This window comes from Balaenoptera physalus (genome assembly GCF_965194825.1).
Source record: "Balaenoptera physalus genome assembly, chromosome: 2".
NCBI lineage: Eukaryota > Metazoa > Chordata > Mammalia > Artiodactyla > Balaenopteridae > Balaenoptera > Balaenoptera physalus.
In genome coordinates, this window is record NC_138883.1 from 102,071,941 (window position 1) to 102,094,544 (window position 22,604).

At 33.9% G+C, this 22,604-nt stretch overlaps 1 protein-coding gene across 19 annotated transcripts in view; it reads right to left on the bottom strand.

Moving 5' to 3' along the window:
- The window catches only part of ZNF280D (zinc finger protein 280D), a 131,031-nt gene that overhangs the window by 95,695 nt on the left and 12,732 nt on the right, over window positions 1-22,604 (bottom strand). For 17 of the 19 annotated variants that reach the window (XR_014258659.1, XR_014258660.1, XR_014258661.1 and 14 more), the window contains exons 3-7: window positions 14,490-14,705; window positions 11,100-11,246; window positions 8,645-8,710; window positions 8,405-8,544; window positions 206-323 (exon numbers count right to left, since the gene is read on the bottom strand). Coding sequence is in view for 4 of the 19 variants with exons in the window: in XM_082445903.1 (XP_082302029.1) it covers window positions 206-323; window positions 8,405-8,544; window positions 8,645-8,710; window positions 11,100-11,235 (460 nt within the window). In the remaining 15 variants the exon portion in view is untranslated. The remainder of the gene's footprint in view (window positions 1-205; window positions 324-8,404; window positions 8,545-8,644; window positions 8,711-11,099; window positions 11,247-14,489; window positions 14,706-22,604) is intronic. The other 2 variants (XR_014258658.1, XR_014258671.1) reach the window with 1 other exon arrangement.

A 22,604-nucleotide genomic window follows, 5' to 3' on the forward strand; every position in this document is an offset into this window, starting at 1 on the left:
CAGGAAGAAATAAAATATTCTATTAGTAAATAAGATTTCATTTAAAACCACCAAAAAAGGCATTCGAGAACTATTAGCGCCACTTCACCTTAAAATATGTGAAAAACTTAACTTGAAGGCATGGACTTCAAAACAGAAAGTCAATTCCATATGCATATTCATCAAGTTTCTTTTTCTAATTTTTTGAAAAAGTGCTAAAACCAACCTGCTATAGAAAGTGTTGGTCCTCCTTGGTAAAGTGGTAATCCTGTATCCTGGGTCAAGTCAAACAGTAACTCTGAAGAATTATTAGAAACAACTCGTGATGACTTCGTTACATAACCCTGTTAAAATATTTCAAAGGAAGAACATTACATATATTCAACATAATTATAATTATTTTGTTTCATAAGTTTTTATAAAGGTAAATTTAACTGTATGCCAATATTATAAGGATAACCTTTGATGACTCCATTACTAATGTTATAAAACACAAAGGCAATTATTACCATTATGCCAAAATTATCATCTACTAAAACTGAAAGCAAGCTATTACTTAGAGCTGGTTTGTTCCTGACTAGTCAATTAAAATGGGGGGAAAATTCTAGCCTGATTTTTTTCAAGGTAAAAGAAACATACAAACCCATTTTAAATCAGTAAGATTGATACACTTCAGAGTCAATAAAAATGCAGGATTCCTATCAAAGAGCAAAAAATAGAACTTACCAAAATCTTTGGGTAAAAGCAAGGAAAAAAATATGTAAATATTCTGACATACGTACAATTTTAAAAGCTTCTATACCTCTATAAACCCCACAGATAAAAATATCAGGGCAAACATACTGGGAATTAATCTGCAGTACGGTGCATCAGGGTTAAGGATGAACATATCACATGATATGAGTTTTGGGATCGTCTTTGCTGGCAAAATTTATAAGCCAAGTGTATGAAAGAAAACGAATGGGTCCCCCCTCTTCCCAGCACCCTACAGAAAGCCATGCTGGGCCAGGCAATCTCCCACCTCTTAGGGCAAATACAAAACTGCCAGGTCAGCAGGGTGAACAAATAAGAAAGCTAGGCACACAGGGTTTAGAATGGAAGCTGTCTATAGGAATGATCTGGGACACCTGCTCCACTCCTGAAGGGCTTGGAGCTCAAGGAAAGTTTCAGCCCTTCCATCAGGAGAAAGTGTGGTCCCAGTTAACAAGAAGATATTAAGAGTGAAAAGTATGAAATGAATCATAATATAGTCAAATATAAGGTAGTATAAATTTATATGTTAGCACACACGTATATTAATATAATCATAAAATGTGGTCAGTATAATTTAGGGATATATATGTACTCCAAAACTATTATATATTAAATATACTGATACACACAAAAAAATAGATCCCAATTCTATTTATAAAAGACCATCATTGTACAGAGTGAGCTCTCATTAGAGTGATTTTGGACCATTCTATGAGTCATAATATATAACAAGCAAAAGCTCTAAGATTTAACAAGACGTAAAGATCAAAAGGGAAAAAGTCACTTTAAAAGAAAAATGGGCAAAGGGCATAAACTGAGGCACTTCAAAAGCAAAAAACAAATGACCAATACATACAAAAAACTTTTTTCCCAACTTACTAGTCAAAGAAATGCAAATAAAGACAATGGCAATTACATAATACAAAATAATTGCCACTTCTCTTGAAAGTATCAAGGTCGTAATAGACAAAGAGTAAGTAACTGTAGAAAAATATGAGGAGACTAAGAAGAAATAACAAACTGTTAAGGTGTGATCCTAAATAGGATACTGGGAACGAAAAATGACATTAATGGGAAAACTGGTAAAATTCAAATAAGGTCTGCAATTTAGTTTTGATAAGTAAAATGTAAGCATGAGGGATATTGTATTATATTTCCTATGAGTCTAAAATTAGCTTGAAATAAAATTAAAATTTATCAATTAAAAAATAATGATAACATATACTATTGGCAAAATAGAAGCTATATTTAGGTATAACTTTTCCACATGAAAATTTTGGCAGTAGCTATCACAGGCTTTATATTAGTTCACATCCTTTCATCCAACTATTCCACTTTAAAAATTTATAGTAAGGAAGTGAAAATGTTTATTGGAGAATTATTTTTAACAGCAAAAAATTAAAATCTTTATGTCCAACAATGGAAAAATGGTTAAATAAATTAAAAGATTACCATGCAACCACTAATACGTTTTTGAGAAATATCCAGTGACACATTCCTAGTAGAATGTTCAGTGAAAAAAGAGAAATACGCATCTGTGTATATAGTATGGTTCTGACTGATATAATCTATACTGTTTGAAGGGGGAAAAAATCAAAATACAGTATGTACACTTCTCTCTAAACTTTCCCAACAAAATACATATTATTTCAAAATACAGATTATTTCAAAATACAAACAGGAAGGTTTTGCTTATTTTGTGCTTATAAATTAAGGGACAAATAAGTTTTAAGAATTTTGGTTTACTACTAACTTTTCTATTGACATGAGTTTGTCTATAGGAAGTTATAGAAACAAAATATGGGTGAAGGGAGTCAAAGTGTATAAGCTTCCAGTTATAAAATAAATAAATCATAGGGATGTGAAGTTCAGCATGGTGACTAAAGTTAATAATACTGTACTGCATATGTGAAAGTTACTAAGAGAGATCTTAAAATTTCTCATCACAAGTAAAAAATTCTGTAACGACGTATGGTGATGCACTTTAACTAGACTTACTGTGGTGATCATTTCACAATATATACAAATATTGAATCATGCTGTACATCTGAAACAAATATGCTGTATGTCAACTACACCTCAATAAAAATTTTTTTCTTAATTTAGAAAACACATAAGCCTTCCTCACCACACCCTGCACACATTGCAGATTTGTGACTAAATAAATGATTGTTGCTGTTTAAAAAAATAGAAGTTGTTATGGAAACGGGTATCGAAGTAACCCAAGCCACTCATAGAATTTGAGGCCTAACAGGCAGATATTTGCATTTGAGCCTTAATGTGCAACATTTAAAAAAAAAAAAAAATCTGTGATGCTATATAACTTAATTGTAACCAAGCCCAATCTTGCTTCAAGATAAATATTTTCTTCAAATATTTACACTTAAAAAATGGATAGGGCTTCCCTGGTGGTGCAGTGGTTGAGAATCTGCCTGCCAATGCAGGGGACACGGGTTCGAGCCCTGGTCTGGGAAGATCCCACATGCCGCGGAGCAACTGGGCCCGTGAGCCACAATTACTGAGCCTGCGCGTCTGGAGCCTGTGCTCCGCAACGAGAGAGGCCGCGATAGTGAGAGGCCCGCGCACCGCGATGAAGAGTGGCCCCCGCTTGCCACAGCTGGAGAAAGCCCTAGCACAGAAACGAAGACCCAACACAGCAATCAATCAATCAATCAATCAATCAATCAATCAATCAATAAATAAAAAAGGATAAGCCCAACTTTATTAAAAAAAAAATGGATAATATTCACCTACATTTTCTAAAACAGTTATTTAACAGAAGTACAAAGTTAATACTGTTAAACTCTTTTCTAGGAAATAACTCTGGCTAATGTAAGCACCACAGTTTCAGAGAGCAGGCACACATTATTCAACAATAACTGGTAGACTTCCCTAGTGGCACAGTGGATGAGAATCCACCCGCCAATGCAGGGGACGTGGGTTCGATCCCTGGTCTGGGAAGATCCCACATGTTGCGAAGCAACTAAGCCCATGTGCCACAAGTACTGAGCCTGCGCTCTAGAGCCCACGAGCCACAACTACTGAGCCCACGTGCTGCAACTACTGAAGCCCGTGTGCCTAGAGCCCGTGCTCCACAACCAGAGAAGCCACCACAAGGAGAAGCCTGCGCACCACAACGAAGAGTAGCCCCCGCTCGCCACAACTAGAGAAAGCCCGCGTGCAGCAGTGAAGACCCAATGCAGCCAAAAATAAATTTTAAAAATTTAAAAAACAAAAAATAACTGGTTAAAATAATTATCCAACATGGAATTTTAATGTCTCCTAAAACTGTTCAGAAAAATATCAAACACAATAGTAAGGGTAGAATGGGTGCTAGACTGGGATCCAGAAAATCCACACATTTATTTAGCTACAAAACCTTGGGCAAGTCACTTCTGAACTTGAAGTTATTCACCCTTCACACCTAAAAAACAGCCACAGTCATATTTTAAATATACTTGCACTTCACGGTTCACTGCATGTATTATATCAAGTAGTTGTCACAACAGTACTAATAAAGACCTTATACCCCATTTTATAAGTAGGTAAACTAAGGTTAGGTGTGGTTATGCAAGGTTCCCAGTACAGCCCCTTATTACTGATGGAGCTGTAATTAGAAGTTGGGTCTAATTACAAAGCCTATGCCCTTAAGCTATATCACACTGACTTTTTAAATGATAGCAATATATCCCCACTACCTCAAACAGATTTGAAAGAGACACTGAAGTATAGAGATGTTACATGAAAAAGTAAATATACACATACACACAAAACATGACATAAAATGAAAAACTATAATTTATTAAAAGCAGTGGCTTCCAAAATTCACAGTAAATAATTCCCTTACATAGCATCCTCAATTCATTCCAGAATATGTCATTCTTATCTGTGCACATTAGAATCACCTGGAGAGCTTTTTAAAGTGTATTATTTCCAAGACCCATCCACCCAGACCAATTGACAAATTTTCGCCTTTTAAAAACTCCCCAAGATCTGGAACTATCAATCGAGGTGTTTTGATTTTAAAACTATGCCCGTAGAAGTAAAACATTTTGAGTTAGAAAAAGCTCTAGTTTCTAACTTTTACAACGCCAAAGATATCACCCCTCACTTTATTTTTTTTTCTCCCTGGGTCCAATGTTGGAAAGATTTTTATCTATCAAACTGAATTAAATAATAAAGTTTCTTTTTCCGGTTTTCTATCCTCCCAAATGCCAAACAGCTTACAATACGCATGAGAAACCTACCAAGTTAATTTGATTCCACTAATAACAAAGAATCTTTACATTTTGGGTAGCTTACCATCTTAGGATCCAAGATTGAGAGTCAGCAGTCTGGGTAAAATTATCTCTCATTTTAGAAATGAAGAAAATGAGGCTCAGAGAGGTTTTGCCAATGCTTTAGTTAAGAACAGGGCAGGATCAGCATTCAAGTCTCTTGCTTCAATCTTAAGTTATTTAAACTACTAGTCCAGGGCTCATATCAATATTATTATTTCAGAATGCTAAAACTACAGAAAAGATTTGGGGGGGGGGCGGTATTTGCCCAAAGATACTCTTATTTTTTATGATATATGACCTCTTCAAAATTTAAGTGGGGGCAGAGTTTATTTAGCCATAGATTTTTCTTTTCATTTAAATAAAATTAAATTTAGTAAGTCTTCTATGAAAGCTACACCTCAAATATCAATTTTTAGTGGTAACAAATATGTAGATTACCTTATAGTAATACGATATAAAGTGAAGGAAAAATGGATTAGTCATACCAAAAATATCTGGATTCAATTCTGGTTTTGAACTTGAATATTTGCAAGAAAATTTATAGGTGCTTTGGTAGTTGTTTCACTTATTGTAAAAAGAACAAACATTTTAGGGGAAATTTACTATTTCTGTAAGGCCAATGCCAAATAGCTTATGAAGCATGAAAAAAACCACTGAGTTAATTCAATTCCAGTAGCAAAGAATCTTCACATTTTGGGTAACTTTTTGTTTTAGTACTCTAACTCCTTGGTTTCAGAACCCCTTTACACATTGAAAAATTACTGAGGACCCAAAAGAATTTTTATTTAGGTAGGTTATATCTACTGATATTTACCATATTAGAGATTAAAACAGAGAAATTTTTAAAATATTTATTTATTAATTTCATTTTAAACAATAATAAATCCATTACAGATTAACATAAATAACATTTTGTAAAAAATGGCTATCTAGCAAACACAAAAAATCAGTGAAAATAGTGGCACTGTTTTACATTTCTGCAAATCTCTTTAATGTCTAGATTAATCAAAAACTGCTATACTCTCATACCTGCTTTGGCTTTCATTCTGTTAAAATATGTTGTTTCGGTTGAAGAATATAATCTGGCTTCATAAAGATTAATAGTTGAAAAAAGGGAATATTTTAATAGCAAATTAGAATAAATGGGGTTATATTTCTTCGATACAATACCAAAACTCAACAGTTGGTATTTTCTTAAAGGTTTGTTGCAATGTGGAATCTGACTCCTTAACACTGAGTTTTTTGAACTTTGTTACATTAAAATCTATTAGTCTTATCTTGCACTTTGAATGAATCTTATCCATGCATGATTTTATTACATCATATATTAGTTATTTAGAAAATATTGGTTTCTTTGAATTACGCAAATCTTCCAAATGTTGAAAAATTACGCAATATCAAAAAATCGTATTTATTAATACCGCCACCCACCAGAAAAGACTTTACATACTGGGAAGCTGTCAAGATCATGATGGCAGATACAAGTTGTTCAAAATTCTAACTTTGCTTGATAGCTCAAATTTCATCCGTGGCAAGAAATACCACCAGTTGTTTTCCTTGAAGTGACAGGTGCACTTTGTTCAATTTTGAGGAACTGTCTACCATACAGCAAAGACTGAAGAACTCGTGTGTGGCAGACAGACTCTAAAGTAGCTTCCATGATCCCCACGCCCTGGTATTCATGTCCTACGTGATTCCCTCTCTTGGAGTGTGGGCAAGACATGTGACTTGTTTCTGACAGAATATAGCAAAAGTGACAGAATGTACATGATTTTTTGTATGTGATTACATTACGTAAGGCTGTAATGCCATCCTGCTAAGGATTCTCTCTTCCTTGTGTGCTTTGGGGAAGTAAGAAGCCATGCTGGAAAGACCCACATGGCAAGGAGCCAGCCAAAAGCCACTAAAATTCTGAGACTCTCAATCTGACAACCCTTAAGGAACCGAATGGTACCAATAACCATGAGAACTTGGAAGCAGATACTTCCTCAGTTGAGCTTCAGATGAGACTGCAAGCACAGAGCCCACACCTTGAATGAAGCCTTGAGGGACTATGAAGATATGACCTGACTCCTGACCCACAAAATCTGTGAGATAATAAAAGTAGGTGTTTTTAAACCACTAAGTTAATAGTAGTATAAACCATGGTTTGTCAGTCATCCTTTCAAGTAAAAAATGGTCTTCTGGGTAGTTTAGCTCACAATTTAATCACACTAGTGCTTTTCCTCAAGATAATCATCAAACCTCAGACACAGTAATACTTTATGCACACCACCCATTTCATCACACAAAATATTTTAAAAGACACATGTATTCAATGGTAGAGAATTAATAAAATTAATAACATCTTAATTCTTCATCAAGGGAACGGAGTATGACTGGAATAATTTTTATTGTGAGTGCAGGGTGGTGACTAATACAAAAACTACTATTCATACTAAGGAACCAGCAGTTTACCCACCACTGCTTTTGCATCATCAGTGCAAATGTCAACACAGTGAAAAAAGCAAATAGTGTCTTTGTGTTATTGTGACAATACTGTTGATCCAAAACCTATAAAAGAGTCTTAGGGGAACCCCAGGGGACTGAAGACTACACTTTGAAAATTTTCACACTAAGGCAATGCTTCCATTTTTTTTAGAAGTATACATTTATGTACAATACACATGCATGTATATACAAATACAAATAAACTACGGATTCGTCTGGATTGAAATCCCAGATCTATCATTTGCCAGCTGTGTGACCCTGAGTGAATTATTTAAATTATTAAATTTAATATTTAATTATTTAAATTCACTGTGAGCCTCAGTTTCCTCAACTATAAAACAGAGATAAATAGTAGTGCCTACTTCATAGGAACATTTAAGAATTAAATGAGATTAATTCATGTACAGCATTTAGCACAAAGCCTTACACATATTAACAACTCAATAAATATTAACTATTAGTTTTCGTTAAGAGCTATTTAAACTAACTAAACTATGACGGTATGTTTTCAGAATAAAAAGTTCCAGTAGCCTCTTAGCAATTTTCCCAATTAAGAACTAAGAACATTTGGCCCAATTTACAATCTGAAATAGTTTGCCATTATGCAATATTCATTACTAATTATACTTTTATTCATGTTTTGATAGCACAGTTTTCAATACTGTACCTATTTAATTTAAGCATATTACCTGATTTAAAAACAGGCTGAGTAGTTTGCTACTGCAATTATTATTTGGGTACCAGTTGAGCTATCATAGAGATGGTGACATTTTCTGATGCTGATTATGATTCCATTGGATGATTACCCATGGTAGTACAGAATTTTAACTAGGCATTGTTGATACTGATAAATAATATCCAATGTATCCCTGAGCTGACTGTGTAGTTTCAGAAACACTTACAGGTTTAGACAAAGGCTGAACAATAACAGAACTATCTGAAGATCTAGATTCAGGATGAAAATTTACTGGCGAGGCAGGCACTGGATTTGATGTTGGGTTCGTGTAGTGTTGACTTGTAGGCTTGAATGCAGCAGTAATACCTGTATTTTAAAATTACACAACACATTGAATATATTTCTATATAATCAATGATGTCAAAATACTTCACTTTAAAAAAAAAATAGTACAATAATACTGTACCTCGGCTGAGCGCACCATTCTTTATTCCCCTCGAATATGAGCTGGGGTTTACTCTATTCAAAATATCTATAAAAGATTACATTTATTTTAAAATTCATTGTTTGAATGATATATATATTAAGATAATAGAAATCACACACTGAAAACAAACAGATTCCTAGAAGGAGAATACAAGTTAACACTGAATTATGAATATAGTTAATTTTAAACATATATATCTTTATCTACTAAAGAAATAAGATTATGCATCTTAATTATCTTACAGAATAAGAACAATCTTTCTAACTGTAACTCAAAATCCAAAAGCCAGAAGTTAAAGATTGATAAATATGACTACATATAAGTCAAACCTTCTGCGTGGCAAAGAAATAGTCATATAAATGGCAAAAAATTTCTAAAAATATATCCATATACAACTATAATTGAAGTATATATCTTTCTTTGAGTGATGAAAGGGCTATACATACACTCAAGTTCCTATTACTCAAAATCAAACCCTGTCTAACGTCCATATCCAATTCACACCCTTATAAGCCCTGAAGTGTCATCATAAGGGATCTCACTGGATTATCTACACCATTACTGAGTCCTGAAGGGGAAACTATCAGAGAATACAGACTGCAATGAACATACAGTTTACCAGAATATCTTACAACTTAAGGGGCTTCAAATTTATCACTATACCAGAAGTCAGAGCGTAATATGACTTTCAGGATCAGTTTAAAGTTCCTAATTGCATTTTAAAGTTCCTAATTACAGGTTTTTCAGTAATCAAACTAAAATTTAGAAGAGTAAGTATTGCCTGAAATTGTTGGTTAGAAAAAGGTTAAAAGCACAAACACCAGACCTCATATAAATTTCCTTTTTTCCCTTCGTAGTAGAAAGGAACCAGTTCCCATAAAATAATTCTATAAAGTAAAGGGTCATATAAAAGTAGGACTGTTTTCTGAAAATGGCAATGCAGTGCTCTATACCTAAGTACTAGAGATGTCTTAAAGGAGAAAAATCTGCTCAAGCAACTTGACCCCATTTTCATTCAGAAATTCAAGATTAAGTATTTACTCAAACCATCAAAGAACTATTGCTAAAGTCCTTTCGGTTTTTGTATTCTACAAAAATTTGTACCTTCCTTTCTGGCAACTGTATATAAACATTTAGCTCATACTCCATATGTTAAAATATTTTATGGCTTATATATAAACAGCAATAAAATCATTTAAATTGTGCATCTTAAGAGTACAGAAAAGAAATTCTTCCTGGTCAATCCCCTTCTGACAGAATTATCTTAAAACTAATATACGTTATTCCAGTTGAATACTGTTAACAGTCATCTACAATCAGTATAAATTCAATTTAAATCTTAACTGTCATGTTTTCAATAAGAGAACTTGAGTAACAATTTTGCAATATGGTAATATTCCAGTATAAAATAATCACAGTGACAAGAAACAGTAATTAAGAGAATATATAATTATGTTCCACTATCATCAACAAGCATGCCATCATGCCTAGTTCAATTTATAATCGAAGTGGCACTCCACTTAGAACCTCTAGGAGTTATTATCAATCTGCCACAAAAAAATGCTATTGAGAATTCAATTGGTTAAGCTATTCTTCCTCTAATAAAACTGACTAAAAATGCCATTCCAAGTTCAGAGGCAACAGAAGAAAGAGCCAGGCCTTCAGAAAATTTAGAAGTAGTCTCTTAATTACACTTCTACGCACTAACTTGGTAAGAAAACACTAGTATGCTGGTTACATTCTTTGGTAAATTCTCCTGACTTAAACAAGCAAACAAACATGTAAATGCAATGGGAAGGGATCTATTTTCTCTTTCTCCCCTGAAATGTGTACATTATTTCTCTGTACTTCTATACATTATTGAGTGGACGTTTTAACAAGTGTCGTTTGTCTTTAACATTATAACAATGTCAAATCGAATTACTCTAACTGAAATCATTCACTGCCTATACATTCTGTAGCTATGTATAGATGACACTGCAATGAGGCAGTTGCTTAGATATGAGATCCCCTATCTGAGACTAACCCAAACTTAGTGTATTCTGACATTTTAAGCAAAATATTCTAAACTCTTCTGTTTCTGAGTTTAAAAGAGGAAAAAAAAAAAAAAAAGAAAATGAACAAAAAGATAAATAGGTTTACCTGGCTCCACTAAAAATTATGATTTCTAATATGAAAAGACCCCCAGTGTCACCAGCTAATCTTAGTCCGTTTCTTTTTCTCACATCTGATATTTTAACCTCTTACCTCCTTCCTTTAGTCCCCAATCAAAACCCTGACTCTGAAATTCTTACTGACCTCCCACCTAATCTTTCATCCCTCACTCCCTACAGAGGAACAAGGACTTAATTAAATGCCTATAAAACAGTTCACAAGTTTTTCTATTAGAAACAGTATCTTACAAAACTGGGCTTCACTAAAAGTAAATGCTCACTTGAAATTGCTGGTTTTGAACTTGATATCTCTCCAACAAAGATCGGCTCATCATCATCATCATCATCAACCTCTTTTACTTTCTTCTGCCATGGTTCCAACTCTTCTTCTTCACATTCCATAAAGAGTTCTGCCATTTTTGATTTATCTAATTTTCAAAAGGAGAGAAGCAAACCTTATTTTCAAAAAGAAAAATACATTTTTTGTAATATATAGTATGATATTTAAGATCTACTTTAATAATCCTAATAGCAATTTCTGAATTGATATTTATAGTTAGTACATGGTAGCAACAATGAGAAACCCAGAGCTCACTCTCTAAGATATAAACTAGTAAGATTTAGATAAAGAGATGATAGATAGGTAGACAGATAGATAGACGGATGATGTTTGATAGTAGTTCTTTACAGTGGACAGAAAATTTGGGAACAAAGTCAGTTTCAGTCATATGCCTAGAATATGATTATATCTACAAAAAAAGATTGCACCTAACCATTATCCAAAAAAAAAAAAAAAAAATGTACTAACAAAAGGCAGATAAACTAAGAATAAGAGGCAACAGGTGGGAGATATAACAGAAAAACTGAATCAAACTCAGGAATGCCAGGTACACAGCAAAGCAGGGATGAGGTGCTAGACTAAAATAAAAGAACAAAGTGAGGCTTATTCCAATCAGGGAAAATTACACATTTCTCGCCTGAAGAAACAGACCAAAGAACATGTAGTAAATATCACCATCCTAGGAGTTCTGACCAAGCACAGACCTCCTAGGAAGCATTTTAGTGCCTCAGTAATAGACAACCAATTAGCACCAGAAATTTTAGGAAAACCTCTTGTCTTTCAGACCAAAATCAATAAAACAGATAAAGAGTCCTAAGGAAAAGAGATAATGCAAAAAGCAAGACAAATACTAGAAAAAATATAATTAGCATTTTTAGAGATATGAGACAAAAAAGGATGTTATAAAAAGTAATGTTCAGAAACAAAAATAGAATTTAAAATACGATAGCCAAATTTTTTAATTCAGTTAAAAAAACCAAAATGTCAAAGGTGGAACTAAGAGAGAAAAAAAAATATTTATATATACATACATACATACACACACACAAGTATATATATAAACAAAACACAGAACACAAGGTTGTTAGAAAATCAATTTCAAAGGTACAACACTCACCTAATAAAATTTACAGAAAGAGAATAGAGAAAAAGCAGGGGGTAGGTTATCAAAGAAATAATGTAAGAAAATTTCCTAGATCAGAAGACAAAAATCTCTTGGTTGAAAGATCCCACTAATACTCAGTACAATAATCAAGAAAAAAGTTATACCAAGACATATAATTATCAAATTTCAGAACAAAAAAGATAAAGAGAATATCCTCAGATCTGTAGGGGATGGGGGGCAGAAACAGGTCATATAGAAAAGATCAAGAGTAATAAGAACAGAAACTAAAAGACAGTAAAGTAATACTTTAAAAATTCTTACCAGAATTATTTTTCAATTTAGAATTCAAACTTTTCATCAAGTGTGAGAGTAAGGACCAGCAACATCACACAAGATTTACTTCCCAGGCACCCTTTCTCAGGAAGCTACTATACAATCCACCAAAACATGAGACTCAATCAAGAAAGAGGAAGACACAGGATGAAGAAAACATGGCATTCAACACAATACAAAGTCCCAGAACAACAGAAGTTCAGTAGGCCTAGAGAACAACCAGTCCAGACTAATTCAGGAGAACAGTACCTTCAGGAGGAATGTCTCTAGGAGGCCAAAGAAAAGATGATTAAAATATAAACTTTTAGACTACCTGACAAGTTTTACAGTATAGAAAATTGAATTGAGAGGCTCTTGAGAGTGTGAGAAGATTTAGCTATAGACTTTAATACAAGTTAGCAAATTAAAAAACATCAAAATTATTAATTGCTGGGTACACCAATGAAAGAAAGAAAAAAAATAAAAAGAAATGTATCCTCTCATATGCTATTCTATATATAATGGCATATTAATAGCATATTACCATGCTTGTCAGTGAACAGTATTTATATGGTCATCATAATGAAAATATCAAATACAGATTTGATTTTTTATGTTGGGAGATACTTAGAGGGAAGGAAGGCATAGCTGTAAGAAAGCATAAATCCTCATGATAAACATCACTAGAAAATGGTTAAAACTCACTATGCAACAGACAGCACACATATATGCACATAAGCACTCTTCAAGAAACTGAGGTTAAACCCCTTAAAGCCTTTTTAGGTTGTTTGATTTTTTAAAACTATGTATATATATTACTTTAAGCTGAGATGGAGGAGGAAAAGGAAGAGGAGGGGAGGAGGGAAAAAAGAGAAACAGTACTAAAGGTCTAAACTAAAGTAACAGTAATGGAGATGGATACAAGTGATGCTTAACTAGATATATAAAGAGGATATATATAGCTATGTACCATATATATATATATATATGAATAGGACAGGGTGTGGGCGCTAATCCACTATGACCAGTTTCCTTAAAGGAAGAGAAGATCAGGGGACTTCCCTGGTGGTCCAGGGGGTAAGACTCTGCGCTCCCAATGCAGGGGGCCCAAGTTTGATCCCTGGTCAGGGAACTAGATCCCACATGTATGCCACAACTAAGAAGTCCATATGCTGCAACTAAGATCCCGTGTGCCGCAACTAAGACCTGGCACAGCCAAAATTATTAATTAATTAATTTTTTTTAAAAAAGAAAGAAGAACAGCAGATCAGGACACAGATACACGTATTGAGGAAAGACCCTCTGAAGGGAAAGGAAAGACATACGAAGCAGATGACCACCTATAAGCCAAGGAGAGAGGCCTGGAACAGATCCTTCCTTCACGGCCCTCAAAAGGAACTAACCCTACCAACACCTTGATCTTAGACTTCTAGGCTCCAGAATTGTGAGCAAATAAATTTCTGTCGTTTAAGCCATCTAGTCTATGATACTTTGTCATGGCAGCCCCACCAAACTCATGCAGAAGACAAAGACCTTCCTTACTCTTTTTAGCACGGTACTGCCACTGTCAATATACACAGGATATATTGTTGAGAAAAAAATTTTTGAAGATACGTAACAGCTTTACAATTTTTTTAGAAATAATTAATTTTTGTCTATGCATAAAAGAAACATACATGATTATGTATGCCAAACTAATAATAGTAGCGATCACCAGGCACAGAGAGAAATCATTTCTACTTTACTCATATTTTAATTCACATTATTTGTTTTTATGTGAGCAATTGTTACCTTAACAATTTTAAGTGTTTTTGTTTTTAAGGAAATGTGCCTACCTCTCATCCTTTCTCCTGACGCAAAGTTATCGGTACAAAAGCCACATATACTAGTATCAGTAGTGGCAGCAACACTTACTTTTTGGCTGAAAAGGGTTGTCGCCAATCAAGCTGAAGAGCTGACTTTCTGTAAATTGTCATTTAAGTACTGACACAAGATATCAGTCAATTTTATGAGTCACTTTAAGTAAAGCCAAATATTGAAACGTGAAACCTGGGGTTTAGAAATTCTTGGATCTAATTTTGATCATCATGTGACTCCACACAAGGCAGCAAGTTATATCTCTTTTCCTTCCTATAAAATAAAGATACCTAGTATTAAAGTGGATTTCATTAAATATACACATACTTAATCATTTTTCCTATAAAAAGCTCAATTTTTAAATTTGATAAGTTTAACATAAACATTTAACTCACTCTACATAACTGGTTCATTCTTGAATGAACCCAAATTTAATAAGTAAAATGGTGATTCTATTAAGCTCTTACTATTTGAAGAAGTCTGAAATTATTAAATTACAAATAGTTTTTTAAAAGCATCCATGTATAAAAATGAATAATCACCTCATAATGTACTATTTTAATAAATCTGAATTTTTCAGATGCTAAGTGACATTAATCTTTAACTGTTACCTATTCTTCACATTCCATAATAAAACATAATCTTAAATAAGTTTTAGTTTATATTTCTCTGGGTTTTTTAATCAATGAAATTTAAAAGGAAAAAATTAGTTGGATATAGTACTTCATCATAGATTAATTCATTCAAAAAATAACTTCAAACTAATCATACTCATTGCTTTCTGTATGTAAGGTAATGTACAAAGTTCTAGGGAAAAAACAAAGAAATAAGTCACAGTACTTGCCTTCAAAAATTTATAATCTAATATGTTTATAATTCAAAACAAATGCTTTTATAATAAACATAAAAAAATTTGAATTGGGGCTTCCCTGGTGGCGCAGTGGTTAAGAATCTGCCTGCCAATGCAGGGGACATAGGTTCGAGCCCTGGTCTGGGAAGATCCCACATGCTGCGGAGCAACTAAGCCCGTGTGCACCACAACTACTGAAGCCTGCGTGCCTAGAGCCCGTGCTCCGCAACGAGAGAAGCCACCATGAGAAGCCCACGCACAGCAAAGAGTAGCCCCCGTTCTCTGCCACTAGAGAAAGCCCGCGCGCAGCAACGAAGACCCAACTTGGCCATAAATAAATAAATAAATAAAATCTATTTTTAAAAAATTGAATTGCCTTATTTAAAACAAGAATTTGCTTTCTGGATTCCCACACATGCAACAGCATAAATTTTTTAAAATATACAAAATTTTTTAAAACTGCTTTACTTATAAAGGAAAAAAAGTAAAAAATTAGATGACAGAAACCTAAAATATTAAGATACACAGCTAATACAATCTTCACATTCCTCTTTATTCTCAGGCTGACAAAAGCTAGTTTTCCTGCTTTTTAATTTCCAATTTATTTGGATTGAATTAGTCCACAGGAAAAAAAAATTATTTTAACCTCAGAAGTTATTGCTACAAATGTTTAAATTACTATTACAAGAGACTCTAGTGAATATTGTGTTCAACTAAATTCACCAAGTTATGAGGTCTCTTTAACTCAATTATTTGAATAGTTGTAGCCTGCCCCTAAACTAACATCAGCAGTACCTAAGCAGATACATGACAATTCTTGCTCAACATTAAGGACCTCCTAGTACCAAGAATACAGAATATTCTCTAAGAGCCTTAATTACACAGCTTATAAGACTCATATATAACATTTTTGTTAAGTGATCATATAAATATCATTTAACAAAACTTTAAAATTAGTACTCAATTTACAAATATTCAATTAATAAATGACATGTCCATATGAACAAGATATCCACTACCTATGACTATAAAGATGACTTTAAGATAACCTACTTCAGAAGCCTGAGGATCATAGTAGCTACTTAGGAACCTCAACTGACACACTAGCAAACACACTAAAAAGCTGGCAATTAGAACTGTAATTCAGCCAAAAGCTGCACTGTGTAATACAGCAGCCACTAGCCACAGGTGACTAAGTTTAATTAAAACTAAATAAAATTTAAAACTCAGTTCCTCAGTTTCACTAACCACATTGCAAATGTTCAAAGTCACATGTGGCTGGTGGCTACTGCATTTGACAGTGCAGCTACAGAACATTTCTACTGGACAATGCTGGTCTAAAGAGTCATTGCCTTATTTCATTCTGGTTAATAAACAAACACTTTCATGGATTCCTTTGGCATGTCAGCCACTGGAACATGCCAAAAATATCACGGTAAAAATCTCTCAAGTCACTACACTTCAGAATTTTAGTGGTAAGGCATGGAATTCTATGAAGGTTAAATCAGCTGCCAGTGAAGTGAAATATCCAACAAAGGTATGCAGTGGGGATCTCAAAGCTCCAAAAGGTTTCAACAGCTTCTGCAGCTCAGAGGTGGCTCCAAAACAGCCAGAAAAAGAGAATACACTACACTTCAGCTACTGACTCAGGTAGAAATTTTATGACCATGTTTAATATGCTTGTTTCTAAATGAATTCCAAGTAAATGACTTACAAGACTTTTTTATATTATAATTCATTGACTTTTGGAGACTGCTCACATAAATAATTATAATTTCTACTTTATTATTTTTTGTTTCAGATTTTATATATCTAAAATTAAACTATATCTTAAGGATTTTTTCCTACAAAAAATTTGTTTAAGTCAAAGGAAATGTGGGGTCTAAATTTTTAACTGTTTGAAAATTTTACTTTTAGCCATTGATAGATACCACCTGATGCAATGTCACTGTGTTAAATAATAAAGGTAATGCATTTAGTCCTATATACTCTCTGGTAAGGGAAAAATTAAGCCACTCCACAATCCACAGCTGTAGAGTCTACACATAAAAAGAGTACTAGGCTAGAAGCCAGAAGAACCAAGTCATAGCCCCAGCACTGCCACAACTTTCAGTCAAGTTACCTTACAATTCTGGGTCTCAGCTCTTAGTTCAGGTGAATTATCTCTAAGGTTTAATTCAGCTTTTTATACTTTACTGTATACTTTAAACATTTATTAACCATAAACAGTAAAATTTGGTGAAGAATAATAGGTTCAAACTCTGACTCAACTACTTATTAGCTGTATGACCTTGGCCAAGTTAGTTAATCTCTGTGCTTTGCCTGGACACACACACGTATATATGCATATATATGTGTGTGTGTATATATATATATATAAAACATAATTCACAGTTATAATGGAGATTAAATGATAATATACATAAAGCACATAGCTCAATGCCTGGCACACAGAAATCACTGAATAAATCTTAACCACTTTTTTTTTATTTTTTATTTATTTATTTATTTATTTATGGCTGTGTTGGGTCTTCGTTTCTGTGCGAGGGCTTTCTCTAGTTGTGGCACGCAGGGGCCACTCTTCATCGCGGTGCGCGGGCCTCTCACTATTGCGGCCTCTCTTGTTGCGGAGCACAGGCTCCAAACGCGCCGGCTCAGTAGTTGTGGCTCACAGGCCCAGTTGCTCCGCGGCATGTGGGATCTTCCCAGACCAGGGCTCGAACCCGTGTTCCCTGCATTGGCAGGCAGATTCTCAACCACTGCGCCACCAGGGAAGCCCAATCTTATCCACTTTTAACTCTGGGCTAAATCCCATTTTAAAGAACTCTAAAAACAGATCGCAATTTCATTATTATACTGAAATTTATAAGCTATCAGCTGAGCATTTAGAAATTATTTTGTCATACAGGATCTTCATTACAGTAGATCCCTCATAATAAAAGTTTAGCTTTATAAATAAACCTTCTGGAATGTGGCTGTCAAATCTATCCTACGATATTTTCATCTTTTAAAAAAGCATTTATAAACTAGTTAAAACACTCATTAACATAAAAAATGTTAAACCCTCATATGCACATAACACACACCTATAATTTATCAACACTTAAATTATACACTACTAATCTTAAAGAATAAAATAAGTATCTAATTCAAAAATACCAACATATAAAAATTAACATTTGGATAAAGTGTCTTATACCATTTCCATTTTTAAAAAAGCACTCTCATTATGTATGCATCCCCATAATTTAATTCTAAAAAAATCATTTTTAAAAATGAGTAGGTAGTAAGTAGAACACAAAAGTGAATGTGAAGAATAAGGTAAATGGTTAAGTTCTCCATCTAACCAGACCCCAAAAGTTAGTTATTCAAAAAAATAATCCAAGAAATCACATTATGAAGTTAATCTTTGTTTTTTTTTCATCATAAAAAATGATGTTTTCATTGGGGGTTACATTACTAGCCAAGAAGGTGGCAACTCCAAAACCAGATATGATTAATTTAACATAAAAGGGAAAATGTGAGAGGACGTCCCTGGCGGTCCAGTGGTTAAGACTTCGCCTTCCAATGCAGGCGGTGTGGGTTCAACCCCTGGTCGGGGAGCTAAGATCCCACATGCCTCGGCGCCAAAAAAACCAAAAACATAAAACAAAAGCAGTACTGTAACAAATTCAATAAAGACTTTAAAAAATGGTCCACATCAAAAAAAAAAAAAAAAAAGGGAAAATGTGAAACAGAAATTAATATAATCATTTCAAATGGTGAAAATTTATATTCAAAATAACACATAAAAATAAAGTTCAACTAACATAAATTTAGTCTAAGATTAACATGCTAGCTATAAGAAACATTAAACCTTTAACAATTTTGCTTATATACTTAGAAGAGTTCTTCAGAGGAATGATTTGGATGACACAGGGTCATGGAACATTGTTCAAAAAAGTTTGATTTATCACTTTTCTCCTCTCACAAATTTCACAAGAAATCAGGCATTCAAATCATTCCACTGACTTAAAGCTTTGGTTTATGTTCTATTTCCTTTTATAAATAATTCTTTAGTCTTTGTCATTAACATCATACTGAAATGGAGGTCTATAATTTTAGAATTCTAATCCCAAATGAATAGAGCTCTAAGGATTCGAAGTGAGTTCTTAACTATGAGTAACAATCTAATATTTCCAACCCTGGTTTTATGATCTCTCAAGAATTTCCACTATCTCAAGGAGATACTAGAAAATTAATTTTAATTTAATGTTCATTATCTTAAAACCATACAGTCTTTTGAAGAAGAAGAGTCATGTTTAAAATTCCAGTTTTTTATCACTTAGTATCCATCACCTACTGATCCCATCATGGAAATTAATTTTAACAGGATGAGAAAAGTAGAGAATGATCATGTCTACTTTGACATTCTAAGACAAGTCACAGAAATAGAAACCTTAAGTCATAAGATAAACCTGTATATAATTGAAAGACCCACAGAAATTTGATTTCATAAAATTCAGGTATTTAAATTTGAAATTTTATAAATAACTTATAATTTTTATTTAAAAACATTAAGCAGATGAAATTTTAAATCAGTATTTCCTCCTTTTATGGCTTTTGTTTTATTGTTAGAAAACTAAACATCTATCTTTTTCAGAATCAGTCTAGTTGTTACTGTTAAAAACCACAGACTTATTCTTGAAAATTGCACATTCTAACCACACAAAATGTACAACTAAAAACATCTGATCACTAGCAGCTAAAATACTGCAGACAAAATACTGGGGAATTACAGAAACTCTAGAAGATATTTCATCAAATCTCACCCAATTTCTGAAAGACTCTAATTTTTATTTGAAGTAGAACATTGCCTTCTGGAAATGGTCACTTCAAGAAAGGGAGAAAACGATCTTAAAAAGGGAGAGTATGGATATACATAGTTTTATTTTTTAAATAAACCAAAAATTTCAAATGTCATTTTAAAAAAAGATGATTCATTCAGGAATCTTAAGAGAAAGACGCAAACAGAGAAGGGGAAGGGTTGGGAGTCAGCCTTGAAAGAAGTGGCCTACAATGAGATCAGAACAAGGATAGGGAAAATCCAGGTCTTGAAATAGGTTGCCCTAGCTACTTCCAAGAATAAGACTTAAAAAGCAATTAGGCCAGCTTCTCCTGTCCACCTCTTAATTTACAAAAAAAACTTCTTTCTCTGAAGGTAGGTAATCAAAGAATTAACACTTTAATTCTCTGAAATTAGAAGAAATCCAGAATTCCTTAAAGCCTATAGGAGATCAACATATGCCACTTCAGCAATTAAGAAGTAGGAAACACAGAAAGAGCTCTCCGCCCTCCTCCTATCTGTCTAAAAGCAGGACATACATTTCCCATTGTGAAGGTCTTCCCCTTTCCCTCTCCCATTCCAGGAGGAGGAAAAACTACCATTATCACCGGAGACAGAAAGTCGGCATCGAGATGGGGCTGCACAAACAAACCTTACTAAAATAGCCCTAATCTTCCATTAGTTTCCCCCATATATGTACATTCCCTCAATTTACCACTCCTAGAAGCCCAAACCTCTTTTCCTTTGACCTGCCACTTCTCCCGAAATTTACCGTCTTTTAAAAAAATGGTATATAAGCCCCCATGTCTAACCACCTCTGAGTCTTCATTTTTTTTTGGATGAAGACCTCCACTAACGTAAAAGTTAAAATATTAACATCAAATAAAATTTGTACACCTTTTCTCCTATTAATCTAGAAACTATCTGGTAGGGGGATTATGATAAATATATAAATATCATACGAAACAGGGCATGGTAGTTGCAATAGTAAAAATTGGAATGTCCAACGACAGATGAATGGATAAAGATGTGATACATATATACAATGGAATATTACTCAGCCATAAAAAGGAATGAAACTAGGTCATTTCTAGAGATGTGGATGGACTTAGAGTCATACAGAGTGAAGTAAGTCAGAAAGAGAAAAACAAATATTGTACATTAATGCATATAGGTGGAATCTAGAAAAATGGTACAGATGAACCTATTTCCAGGGCAGGAATAGAGACGCAGATGTAGAGGATGGACATGTGGACACAGAGGGAGAAGGGGAGGGGGGGATGAATTGGGAGATTAGGATTGACATATATACACTACCATGTGTAAAACAGATAGCTAGTGGGAACCTGCCATATAGCAGAGGGAGCTCAGCTCGGTGCTCTGTGATGACCTGGATGGGTGGGATGGCGTGGGGAGGGAGGTCCAAGAGGGAGGGGATATATGTATACATATAGCTGATTCACTTCGTTGTACAGCAGAAACTAACACAACATTGTAAAGCAATTATATGCCAATAAAAAATAACAAAAATAAAAATAAAAATTGGAAATGCTATAGCAGAGGTTCTTGACAAGGTGCTGAGGAAACCACAGAAATAAGAACTGTGCAAAATTTTGTGCACACATACGTTTTCTGGGGGCATCAAACTGTTATAAGGGTTTATGAACCAAAAAGGCTAAGAATCTCTAGGTCAGGGGTTGAAAAAAAGTAATCACATCTAGCTGGAGGATTTGGAAATGCCCCACCATGGGAGAAACATACCCATTAATCTCTAAAGGAAAGATGTTTTCATTAGTGTTTTTTTTAAAGTAAAAATGCTCAATAAAAGGGGACTCAAACATACAGAATTGTGTAGAGTAAAAAGTATGAATCCTTATTCCTTCCCCTGCCCTACCCCCAATCCCACGCATCAGAGTTTGCTATGTGATGCAGTGGATAATAATACTGATTGAAGATACAGATAGGGTTATAGTTCAGGGATAAGAAAGGCATTCCAATGTCTTATATGTCTTAACAAAGGGCAATATTCACAGCAATAATTTGGATAAAGACCATACTGTGTACAGATTACATTTATAGATGAGTAAATAGTATAATGCATGTTAAATAACAAATGAGACTTTCAACAGATCTCAACAAAGTAGGATGAATGGTAAAATCTAGCATGAAATTAGTTTTGTATTTGCTCAAAAACCAAAATTTACAAAAAATATAAATTGAAGATATACTATTTATCAGCTTTAGTTACCAGAGAGGCAGTAAGTCCAAAGTTCATTCATTTAAAAACTACATTTAGGGACTTCCCTGGCGGTCCAGTGGTTAAGACTTCGCCTTGCAATGCAGGGGGTGAGGGTTCAATCCCTGGTCAGGGAGCTAGGATCTCACATGCCCAGGGCCAAAAAACCAAAACATAAAACAGAAGTAATATCATAACAAATTCAATAAAGACTTTAAAAGTGGTTCACATCAAAAAAAAAAAAAAAAGTACATTTATTAA